Consider the following 13,614-nt stretch of genomic DNA (forward strand, 5'->3'; position numbering starts at 1 on the left):
ACATATCACTTATTAAGCATACACAGTTTTTACACAAATTTCATTTCTCAGACATTCTTTTATTATTATTATTCTGTGTCTTATTATTTATCTAAAATACGATTAATTGTTTTAGTATTACATTTATTCTTTGAAAATTTAATAACGTTAATAATATTAATTGACCATAATTTTAGAAATCATTAAATCATTATTTAAACTAAAATAAGTAGCAAACATAAAATTGTAAAATCTTTAATTGGCTTGGAGATGGAAAATTTTAATAACGTCAATAAAGAGTTATTACTAACTTTAAATTCACGACAGCGGTTTTATACTGGACAATATCGAACCACATGGAATCAGGTAGTTTCCAAGAGATTGAACAGATCGACCGAGCATGAAAAGCATTTACGATTTCCACTTTCTGGACACGAAAGAAACTCTTTACTCGCAACACCGCCGGAAGGAAAAGCTTTTATTGCCACCCCATTCATAAGACACGTAGCTATATATACAGAGTGAACCATATAATTCACAATCAGAGAGAGTTCGTAGTAAAGTAATTTAATCTTTTTGTTTTAAGTAAAATTTAATTTAAATAATTTATATGATTACATTTCATGTTTTATTAATCTTAATTTATCTTTTTTAAGGAGTAAGCAAATATCAGATATCAAAACTTGCATGAAAATAATGATATAATGAAGAGATACTGTTCATTACTGTTCATTACAAGATATTTTAGAACAGAATTACGCCCAGTTTAGGCTCCGAATGAATAGTTAGGTATAAGTCATATTAATCGACAAGGAACAGAGACAAAACAAAAAATTTTAAAATTAAAATTAAATTCTGCCGAGCGTATCCTATTCCTTTTCAACTTCAGCCCATGGCACATATAAAAACGTATAAGACAAGAGGATGTAATCAATAATTGACCAATCACAGTAGAGACATAATAAAGATTAATGCTTTACGTTCTATTGTGATTGGCCAATTCGCTTATTACTTAATTATTACTTTAGGTTTTTTTTATGTATTTTTGCTTTCCTATTTCTCTTTGAAGCTCTCTAAAACACTATTAACTGCTCTTGTTAGCACATGGTTGTCTTCGTCAAGGTATTGGGTATCCCAGATACCATATGACTGTCCAGAGGTATTCATCATCACAATCCGAATGTTTCTGACATGACGGCATAGATCGCGTTCGAACTTAATCGGATTAATAAACAGTACCAATGCATTTCAAATATTACTTCAATATCTTCAGTATAATCCGTTATCACTACGCGGAAATGCCCTGAATGTAGAGACCCAGGTAACTATAGGACACGAAATCATAATTAAATCATAATAAGGATATCACAGAACGTCATCATGACGTCTTGATACCTAAAAATTGATTTATAAAAGACGAATGAGATCATGATATCTGTCCTCCATGACTTCTGTATTCTATTTGAAGAAGACCAGTAATAATACATTATAGTCATAATAGCAAAATTTGGATAGCTCTAGCATTCAGAACAGTCATTTCACAAGGTTATATCTGGAACTTTTACGTGTGCATATGCGTGCATGTGCATGCATGCGAGCGCGTGCGCATGTGTGTGTGTGTTACCTTGGACCTAATTTCCATAAGAACTTGGCACAGTTCTTTCCCGTAAATTTTCCTTGATAAATGGTATTTTTTCATATATACATATAGAAATATATATGAAATATGTAGTTGTACAATTGTATATATCTACATATACATGATATATAAATATACATGTAACTTTTTTATTTAAATTTATGTCACGTTATTGAAATCATATTTTAAATGTAGAGCATATACTTTTATTTAATTAATAAAATAAAAATGACATATTCATATTAGATTTCTAATACATATATTATATGTACTATTTTAAAATCAAGTTACTATTATAGCCAATTCTTATACATCGATCCTCATATTAATATCAATATCAAAATGTTCCTAATCATCCGTTTCTGTATGATATTCATTAATATTCTATAAGCGCAAAATTCCTCGAATGTTATATGGTTATTATTAAAAAATTAAAATAAGTTATTATAACATTTCGAAAATACCATATAATATTTTTTAATTATATGGGAGTATTCTATAGAAGTTATATGTCCATTTATATAATATCCTAGGTATTATATCTTAATATCCCCGAAATATTATTAAAATATTTATAAATATTTTATGATCGTAATATTAATTTTTGAAGTGCAATTTGAATTCACAATCCAGTAACGAAAAGTTCTTATCAGTTTATACTGCATCTTGTGCTAAAAAAATTTTCACATAATTTTAAGTACATATCCAGTTCTACAATAATACGCCAAAATTATTTTCATTCTTTGAACGTATACTTATACTAAACAGTTGTAACAGTTTTACAAATTAAAGTAAATTTTATTATAATACTTTTTAATGTTTATACAATAGTGCCATTAAATAATGTTACTTTTAATAATCATGCAATATTATGAGAAGTAGACATATAACCTTCTATTAATACTTGGAGAATATTACTTAATATTATATAATGTTAGTACAATATTCTTAAAATGTTTTTTTTAATATTTTAAGAATATGTCTAAAATATTACTTAATATCAAATAATATTATGCGCTTATAGGGTATGCTCTCTTCAGGAACAGTGACGAAGGAGAGAAGGGAGGAATGACAAAATGGATCAGACGTCCGTGACAGTATTAAGCATTTCTAGCGGACCGGTTCGGATGGTCGCTACGATCCCTATAATAACGACCGGCATGACGGCCAGCGAAATCGAGCTAAAATGAAACAGCGCCTACACGCGCCTGCGCACTTTGCACGTACACCAACCTCCCCTCTTTACTTCTTTCTTTCACGATATGCGAGGATGTGCTTCGTCTCGCCGCTTGCGCTGCCGGCAGTCACTAACGTCCCTGTACATGTTTCGTGTATGTCGCGACGCCCCTGGTAGTGCATCGTCGACGGGCGTCATGGCGTGTCTCGTTATCGCTGTCGCCTTCGCCTTCGCTGTTACATAGTTACATTACGCGCCGCCGTTACATAGTTACACATCGCGTTTGATGGTGCGTGACAAAAAGAAAGGAAGAAAGGAAGAACAGTATGCTGTATTCCATAGTGTATTTGATTGGGTCGATTGGTGACGTTACGCGATAGCGTACGAATTTTTTTGTCTGCTAGTCTTCGGAATGATGATTTCATAATTGATTATTCCACTAATCTTGATACACAGAGTTATCGATATACACATGTTACATGTGAATAGGTATGCTAGGTAAATATCATTATTGGTGAATTATTGGTTGCAGATTATCCTTTACTACATTATGCTAATCGATTTGAGATGCGCGCGCGCGCACATGCATACACACACACACACACACACACACACACACACACACACACACACACATCACACAAGATCCACATATGATTCAATGATCGTAAATTTTTTGATTAGTAATGATCAATGGAATGATCCAATAGTTTTGTTTATGGCGTGGACATATTATCTGCTGCGACAATTTTCACAAATTTCTGCGAGAAGAAAGATAATATTTTGGAATAAATAAGGAAGAAGAAAAAATTATTATTGTACTCTATATAATTTATTTATGTAAAAAGAAATTGATTGAAATTAATTTAAAATTAATTTTAGAAAAATTAATTTAAATTGATGTACATTGTTCTTTGTCCATGTGAGATAACACAGTATCACAAAACTTAGTGGTTAGAGTAAAAAGTTAGAGTAAAAAGCTCAGTTTTAGATGAACGATTATTATTCGAGTTAGAAGTAGATATATTCTTTTTTAATTGCATATTGTATTTCTCAATTCTAAATAAGAAAGTTCATCTTCAGACAATAAGAAAAAGGGTAGGTAAAAAGTAAAGAAAACAGGATAAAAGTTTTCTAAAATTAATATTTGTAACATTTAAATATCTTTTAGATACTTTTATAACAAGAAAAAGGAAAAAACAGAAAATGGAAAATCAAGAAGCTCCATAAAGTTTTATTTTACATCCAACTACTTACATATGTACAATAGTATATATTAAAATATTTGAATAATGAAAATTATAATTATACATACGTCACCACGATGGACTATTTTATAAAATACTTCATTTTTTATTTTATCATTAAAACTGTTTGTGAATCATTAAAACTGTTTGATCTTTATTTAAAATGAAAATTAAAAAATTAAAATTAAAAAATTTTTTTTTTATAAAGGTATGAATAAAAGCTTAATTTTCAACTTATAGTAGTAAAAATGTAGAGAATATAAAATAATGCTAATTAACAATTTACTAATGTGACAAATTGGGATTTTTCCTACATCTGTAATAGGCTCTATAAAGCTTTGATGCTTGGGCTCAATCAGAGGAGATCACGTCATGTGACCAGTTTGTCACTCTTTTCCTATGAAGTTCTTTAGTCGCTATTCAGTAAATAACTAAAATTACTTGGGCGATGAAGCAAATAAAAATATTTGCGCAAAAGTTGAGAACTAGAGAAAAACGATAATTTGTATAACAATGAAAAATTAGGTTTTATACAATGACATAAAATGTATAAATGAATATCTTATGTCTATGTATCTAAAAACTTAAAAGATACCGTATAAAAAAATAGGTACAGAACAAAAAAAGATTTTCTTTAAGTGGAATCAAAAAGCTTTACTGTAATGAGAAAATGCAATGATCATTTAAATTGTGACTTCTTAGAGGATATACTGTTCCGATAGCACAAGAATGCGTTAAAAGTCTACCAAAATTAATTATCCACTGGAAAAGACATTAAAAATATAATAAAAAAAAAAACGTCAAGTATATTTTGCAATATTTTTACAGAAAACTGTGAATATATTCTAAAACATAATTAAAGGAATAAAAAAGGAATGCAATTAAAATACATTTTTTACGCAAATATATCAAAACAAAGATGTTCAAAAATATAATGGAAAAATTAAATATAAAGTGCCATGAAAAATAAATAAAATCAAAAAAATTTAATAAATATTTCAAGTATATTATTTTAAAATAGATCCCAGTAGATCCCACAGAATACAGCGAGCACAGAATTCTCCGAGCGATGTTTTGAGGACATCCTTATGATATATATGAATAGATAAAGTATAAAAGTAGATAGACAACGCAGTTAAGTAGACACGACATAAATGGTTGAAAAGATAATGTAGATAAGTAAATAAGTGACGTTTATAGTTGAATAGATAATGCACATAAATAGATAGATAATGAGTAAATAGATGGTGTAAATAATGTAGCTAAATAAATAGATAATTTGTGTGTTTGTGTGTGTGTGTGTGTGTGTGTGTGTGTGTGTGTGTGTGTGTGTGTATGTGTGTGCAAAAAGATGATAATGTCGACATATGGATAGATGATATATCTAGTAATATCTTTTTAAATGGATAGATAACATAGATAGATGAATGATATAGATGGATAGATAAGATATATAGACAAATGGATAACTTGTATAAATGAATAGACAATGTAGATGAATAAATACATAACACAAATAAGTGGATAGATTACATAGTTAAGTGAATAACGCGAATAGATCTGGAGACACTGGTAGTCTCGGCGCTAAGGCGCGAGCACGGACGTGCCTCTTTTACGCGAATCGGTTATAGATAACGTAGATAAATAAATGGGTAATGTAGATAGGTGAACACATATAGACCTACAGATAATAATAATAAAAATCAATATCATATACCATTATATACCAACATTATATAGTGGCAGGAAAGTCAATTTTGTCCAAGGGGACTCCAGATTTTAGGTCATTCAATTAAAATACAAATTTTCTTATATAATTTAAATTATAGCATCGAATAATTTGATTCAAAATGTTTGTTTACATATTCTCTGCTTTAATTAATTAAAAACAAAAATTTTCTTATATAATTTAAATTATAACAGAAAATGTGAAAGAAAATGTGTTCGTATATAAGCTGCTTTTCATCATAACAGGTTTTTTAATCTGAATAATAATCAAATTTAACAATTAATATCTCGGTTCGCAGAACAAAGCAACGATTGTTTCTGACCAGATTGTCAGATTCGGCTGTTTTGCAAAAACACGAATGAATTTAATTTCGGATATGAGGGGGCTAAACTCAATTTCTCGAAAAGTAACGAAAAAGTAATGATTCGTAAAATTGTGAGATGATTCGATTGATGTAAAGAAAATATAATTGCATTCAAAAAAGATTTGTAATGTGCAATTGTAATAGCTCTTTATACATACACTTAAATAATTAACATATCTTTTGATACAAAAAAGGGAAAGCTATGTAATATAAAATAACTCCAGTCCAGCATCTGACCACTTTGAAAAATGCGTCGTTATTGATTGCCGTAATTTTCGCAGCGACACGACGGGGGGGAAATTGCTACTGTCGTTTTCGCGAACATTACGGGCGGATTGTTCTCTCCATCGCTGCGACGCGACGCATGAACGACTTCATCTTACTTTCACTGCGACTTCCTGATTGCATATTCGTCTTTATTGCCCGTCTATTTTTTTCATGAAGATAAAATAAATAGTATAAAAAAATGGAAGTAGCATGTGGTTTTATAATTCCGGAAATGTCATGAAAATCGAAATTTTAATCCATTTCTCACCTATTAAGTATATAGTAATAAAGAAATAAATGCATATACAAAATTAACTAATATTATTAAATTAAATTAACTAATATTACATTAACGATATTATTTTCTTTTTTGTTTTAGTCGAAATTTTGTTTATGTCGAGCCCAAATCTCTATTGTTTAACTAACAGTATGCACTGTATCGCTGCATTTTTTGCAAGTGTCTAAAAAAATTATACCATTTAAAAAAAATTTATTTATTTATAGATTATCAGTACATTAAGATTTTTTTAATAGGATATCTAACTAACTTGTTTAAATTGCTTGTCAATTTAATTTGTAACATTATTACAGTAATTTAGTTGCGTTTCTAAGTCTGAAAAATCAATTTGGCATGCAGTCAAAATATAGTATATATAATGATATATATAGTATATAAATTCAATAGAATTATTTAAGCACTAAAGATCCAACTTCGACCATTATAGGTTTTATTTCCTTATTGGTTGTATATTTACATGTATATATGCCCTATAAGATTCTTACTGTTACAAATCATTTTCAAAGAAAAGAAATACACATGTCATATAAATAATAAGCTTTTCGAGGTCAAAATCGACAATATTTGTCAATTCGTACGTTGTATATATGCTGTTTTCCGATGTGTTTTACTACCAAGGACAACGATGTGAAAAATAACATTTGGAGCGAAAAATAATATTCACTAGCCATGGAATTGGAACTGAAAATATGAGGACCGGTGACTTCTATGACGAAGATTGCTTATAGACATAAGAAAAGAAACGATGATGTGGCAAAAGAGCGAGAAACGTATTATTTTCGATATCGTTTTTGTGAATAAAAGAAGGTTTCAGGAGCGCATTCATGAATATTAGTTGGCCGAAAAATGAAAAAGAACATGACGGAAGTCGTCGATTGACCGGTAAACACGATATCTTGTTCCCAGTTTTTTGGTTAACATTTTGAGCAGCTTTTCTTCATCATTTATAGCTCGATTGTTAGCAGCCGTTATTGTTTTACGAAACTATTGGAACATTTTTAAACTATAATAAATATTTTTTGTTGTTATTAACCGCTGCAATTTAGGTTATACATGTACATATTTATAATCTGAAATAAACGGTTTCTCTTCTAAACTGCAACTGTACTTCCATTTTTTGAAATTTTCAAAATAATATTGGAAAATTATTAAATAATTAATAATTTAACATTTAGAAAGTAGAAATTACTTTTTAAGAAAGATTATATACACTACTACACTAAAAGATTATTTTTCTCATAATAAAATTTTCTTGGCAGATAAACTATCAATTATTAAAAATGAATTAACAATTTGCAACCGATATTTCACGACTTAACCGTTCATATCTCCATAGATCAATTTTCATTCATTTTGAAGCCCAATCGAGTAATCAAATAGAATCTGTTTTTTCTGAAAGAATCCCAAAAGGTTGAATCTTGCATCAGTGCGTCTATAAAATGCTGATCATCGTCATTCAATCGTGAGAAATTCGATTGTGGATTCTTATCATAATGTTACCGCCAATTATCGGCAACATTAACAACAGTGATATACTAACATTGTACACGAATCCTGACAATGGCGATGGCCGAAACATGGTGGCAACACGAACAGTTAACAGAAGTCGCTATGCGGAAATTGGCGTTAAAAGGTAAATCGTTTTATAAAAAGAGAAGGAATGTAAGATATAGATAGATATTTCGACTGATTTTCCGAGAATGATTCATGCTCGGTTGCCATTAATTTCGGTAGAAATACTATTGGATATTAAGTTTCCCGCCGATCTATCGATAGAGAGTAGCCATTTTGTTCTCTCGTGATACTTTCTCTCGCGATACTGTTTTATATTTACATCTATTAACTCCTAACTTTCTGTGTGTATCATTCCACGTTGCGATATTCATAAAAGATATTTTAATTAATCGGTTAATCCGGTTTGATTACGACACTGAATATTTTGTTTTTTGTACCACTGCAACGTGCTTCTGAATTCATTCATTTTCACGTTTCAAAGCTGTTTCTGAATTTTCACGATTCAAGGAACAGTGTGCATCAAAAATGAAGGCATTCATCAGCAAAATTTTCTTTAAGATCGGACAGATATATTTTCTGCAAACCGACTGCTTTTTTTTGTATTTCAGATGGACTTAAGGATGATAGGTTGATGACGAAAGCGTTTTTTCTGTGAAATCGCTAATATGCATTACATCGTTTTTTAAACTTGTTAAGATTATCAATTATGACCCAAAAAATTGATCGTAAGTTCTCTCGTCCGGTCAATTTCATTCCTTCGCCAGCAGATTGATTTCTTCTCTCGCCTCATATCCTTCTCGTAGTCGCGCACAGAAAAGCTCAGTGTCCTCTTCTCATAATGATTGAATTCTTCTCGAATTTTTGTAATTAGATCGATAAAGCTGTATAATTATAAATATATCAATATCTACACTTTGTAATCTTTTATCTGTAGCATTAATTCTGTTCAGTAAAAAAATTATCCAAAATTATCATGAAAGCTGTTTCCAGTCGCTCATGTTTAAGTCGAAACTTCCCTTCACTTGACATCTAATGATAGCTTTCTTGTTGTTTTTTATTAAATGCAGTACCCGCATAATGTTGTCCCACGATTCGTCTAAACTTCGAGTATTTGCGCGTGCCAACTCACTTATAAACTTTTTATGATAACTGTTTCTCTCTTGTCTTTCTCCAATTCTTGAGTTACATGGATCTCATTTTGGAGAATTTCTTAGTGTTGAGTCGAAGAAGTAAAGAAATTATATACCTCTGTAAAAGTACTGAAAACTAGCATGCCTTTTCATAACTTTCTGCGACAGATTTATCAATTAAATTGAGCGAGCTGCACAAAGAATATATTCCAATTGTGAAAGCTTTTTAATTTGTGCTTGCAATCCGTTATAAACATGTGACATGTTAACAGCGTTATCGTAAGTCTTCAACAGTTCGCAATGTCAATTTCGAATTTAATATGTCAGTTACTGCATCTGCTATTGTCTTTGCTGAATGGCCGGGGTTCAGAATAAATTTGAGGAAGTGCTCAGTAGGTGAATCGTTATCTAGTCCATATCGGACGTTAATTGATCGACATGAAATATGTCGGGCATAGAATCGACAATAATCGAAAAAATATTTTCCTGATTTTATCTCAGCAATTGAATTTGTCACTTTGTTCGTCATTAACTGAATTCTTCGCAAATGGTATAGAAGAGAGATAACTGGTGCGACTACTGTCTGAATTACCATATTGAGAAATGTGATCCAAAATGGATTAAATTCTGCAATGAGCTCAGATATTAAATAATTCCCATTCTGTAGGTATTCAAACTTTTCATCGCATCTTCTGAAAGAAAGACCACGCGAAGCAAAAGCTTTTACAATTGTCACTACGCGCTTTACTCATTTCTCAAATATACTTTTTTTTTCGAGTTTTTCGAATTGAACTGTCAGTTTTCGAGCTAAGCGACTACAAATATTTTCCCCTTTTCTAAAATTTAATATGGATAATTTATGATCTCATGAATTTTCATGAGATGCTATCCGACTGAAAATATTTTTCTAGTCGTTAAATCCTTGTTATTAAATTGAGATACTTCATCAAATATAAGACATGATCCGTAATATACTCTATCAATACTTTGAGTGTAAATTAGTCAATGACGAAGGCTTTTTTCATCATTTAAAAGATGATGACGTTTGAACAATGATTTTGATAAATAGTATGTTATCTGGTCTTGTACACATGCTTATTGTGAGCAAAATCTATGCGTTTTGTTTCATGCCGTGAATTGCTAAATATTCCTTCATACGATCATTAATTATTCACTCAGTTCCCAAGCAGAACAACAAGTCACGATAATGTCAAAATGACATTAAAATGAATCGAAAATGATTGAAAAATGACTTTTAATCATTTTGACTCAAGTAGCTTTTGTTGCTTAAGTTCTTGAGCGATAAATGTTGCTTGAAGAATATCTGCATTTCCACCGCAAGAAGCTTTAGAAGTTTCAGGAAGCGAAGATTTAATAGATTCCGTATTGGCACTTGGAGGAGAAGGATTAGATTCATTTTCTTAGTCACTTTTATTTTCCTCCGATTTAATAACAAAAAATGAGTTGAGTTTATTCTTTTAATTTCTTCGTTATTTTTCTCCAAAGATTCGTTAGCACGCTTTCTGCACTGAGATTTTCTCACTAAGATTTTCTTTCTCCCGTTATTCATTTTCCGAAGTCGGTGAACTGAAGGCTTTATATAAAATTTGCTCATAAAGTGCAACACTTTAGGAAGTCGCTACAGTGATGCGAGACAGCAGTCCTAAGCAGCACGCAGTCCCAAGCAGCAACATGTATAGAGTATCGTATAGGTTGGTACACGTTATGACGCGAACGTGCGTATTGCTGGATTCACAATTGGTGCATTCAGAATGACAACCGCTCATTGAGCGCTCAATGAGCTCTTTCATTTGATTGATCTATATTTTAGGATCTAATGGAATATGCCAATCAGGTATAAGAGTTCACTCAGTGTACGATTGTTATTCTGAATGCACCCTCTGGATCCAGCATATATGTACACGGACATGAGTTTATGGGTGCATTCAGTACTACAACTAAGCGCTCAGTGAACTCTTGCCTTTGATTGGCATATTCTGTTAGATTTAAAAATATAGATCAAACAGATACAAAAGCTCACTGAGCGCTCAGTGAGCGATCACAGTACTGAATGCACCCAATGGCTGCATTCAGTGGATTCAACCGTTGAGTAAGCGCTCGCTGTTATTGGTGTATTCTTTTAGATCATCCAATCAGCATTTTAGATCTGGAAGAATATATCAACATAGCAGCGCTCACTCAACTGTTGAGTTCGTTAAACACAGCTAATGCTAAGGTTAGGAGATTAAAGTTCTACATATACCAAAGTAGCGCATAGGTCCTCCATTTTCAATCTATACCTTATATCAATAATATTAAGCGCTTATTGAATTACAGACAATTAAATCGAAATGGTAATCGAAATAGCCAATAGGAAGATTGTCGGCATTTCGACATAGATAAAAGGAATGCGCTTTGGTAATATAGAACTTTATAGAAGATAATACTTAATCGCTATCTAGCGGCGTAGCACAATGCTGGAATTTAAAAAAATCATTCTTTTGGAGAAAATAAAATACTTTTTTTTTTTTTAAGAAATCCTTAATTTTTATTATTTCTATCACCTGTTCATTTTTTGTTTTATCGATAAAAAAAATAATACATATTTGATGAAAGAAAATTATTAGTTCGCGCATATAGGCAGCATAATGGGAAGAGCGTAGCGCATCGGCATCATCGGTAATGTCAAAATGACGTTAAAATAAATCATCGTAAATAATTTTGGAGTCATTTTGACATCATTTTGATATTATAATCTATATCTATATCTTATTCTGCTTGGGTGTACGAGCAGTGAAGAAAGGAACTTTTCAACACGGAAAAATATTACTTTATGCTGTTTCCGTAACATGACTATTTCTACGTAAAGCAATCTAAGTACGTGACAAATTGTAATTTTTTTCTTCCCTTCTTTGTTGTAGGAGTGATGTCTTCTTAGAACCGTATCTGCAACAGCACGAGACTGTTCAAGTGATCTCACCGAGCACTCCACCGTCAAATTCGCTGCAGCATCAACCGATGCAACTACATCATGTACAGGTGAGCTGTTAGGAATGAAAGACGATATAAAAAAGTATTCAATGTTTTCTTAATTGTAAGTTGTAATGTCCGAATTACTTTTCCATTATTATTAATGTACATACGCATCGGTCTTATATAAGATAATCGACATGATATGGCATACAAGATTTATGAGTTTTTATAATTTTTTTCTAAGTTCAAAATTAAAAATTGATCGTTAGATTAAAAAAAGTAATATTTTTCAATATTAGAAAAAGTATGAGACTTTTTCAAATATTTACATGGATGCAGTAAAAATTTTAAGAAAGAGTAAAAATTTAATCTATTTTGAATATATATATAAATATACAATATGGCCTAAGTTTATGTTTTCCTCTTTTTTGTAAAAAAAAGTTATAGAAATGGAAAATAAAGAATCAAAGAAATAAATAAACGCTCCTCCTCAAAATATATAAATCTCTTTTATTGTTCCAAACTATAGATTCTAATTCACTTGCCAGACATTGCAAAAATAAATAACAAGTTAATTGTTTGCAAAATAGTTGTTTGTATGTGTTTACAGGTCAGTAAATATCAATGTCAATATGTTTATAAATTTATAATCTTGAAAGTAACTTAATATTACTTTCGTGTTACTTTCAAGATTATAAATTTATAAACATATTGACATTGATATTTACTGACCTGTAAACACATACAAACAACTATTTTGCAAATAATTAACTTGTCTACTTATTTATCTTCGCAATGACTGGCACTATAATATTTTTTCTTATTAGAGCGAAGAATCGTTATCAGAAGAATCGGCTACTTCGGAAGTATCTTCAAGATCTATGGAAGATTCTGGCAGTGAAGTGGCTTGCGATATTTCCCTAATTGAAAGACTTATACGCTCTCACCCAATCTGGTTTTTGCCGGATATCCAGAGAGCTGGAGCCTTTCATTTGTTACAGGGCAAAGAGGAAGGAGTAAGTGTAGGACTTGATACAGATCAGAGAATTTCTCTATTCTTATTATTATATATTGGAAGTTAATAAATTTTTTTTTTTAATATTTATTCATTCTTAATTTTATTCTGATAATTACATTTATCTACAAGGATAACGAGCGGCACCAATTTGACGATTTAATTTTTTCACAGTATAGTGAAAATGAGATTTACGTACTACCATTGCGCGCGCGCGTGTGTGTGTGGTGTGTGTGTGTGTGTGTGTGTGTGTGTGTGTGTGGGGGGGGGGGGGGGGGGGG

The 13,614-nt window shown here is 31.0% G+C and overlaps 1 protein-coding gene across 3 annotated transcripts in view; it reads left to right on the plus strand.

Annotated features, from left to right (window-relative positions):
* The first annotated feature begins 3,241 nt into the window (after window positions 1-3,241).
* Window positions 3,242-13,614, plus strand: part of LOC108688784 (protein sprint) — a 21,179-nt gene continuing 10,806 nt past the window's right edge. The window contains exons 1-5 of one of the 3 annotated variants that reach the window (XM_018195195.1): window positions 8,283-8,333; window positions 8,824-8,940; window positions 10,978-11,057; window positions 12,267-12,384; window positions 13,146-13,334. In XM_018195195.1, coding sequence (XP_018050684.1) covers window positions 10,993-11,057; window positions 12,267-12,384; window positions 13,146-13,334 — 372 coding nt within the window. In that variant the 5' untranslated portion in view covers window positions 8,283-8,333; window positions 8,824-8,940; window positions 10,978-10,992. Of the gene's footprint in view, window positions 3,294-8,120; window positions 8,334-8,823; window positions 8,941-10,977; window positions 11,058-12,266; window positions 12,385-13,145; window positions 13,335-13,614 lie in introns of those variants that run through there. The other 2 variants (XM_018195196.1, XM_018195194.1) reach the window with 2 other exon arrangements.

The sequence above is a fragment of the Atta colombica genome, unplaced genomic scaffold (genome assembly GCF_001594045.1).
Source record: "Atta colombica isolate Treedump-2 unplaced genomic scaffold, Acol1.0 scaffold238, whole genome shotgun sequence".
NCBI lineage: Eukaryota > Metazoa > Arthropoda > Insecta > Hymenoptera > Formicidae > Atta > Atta colombica.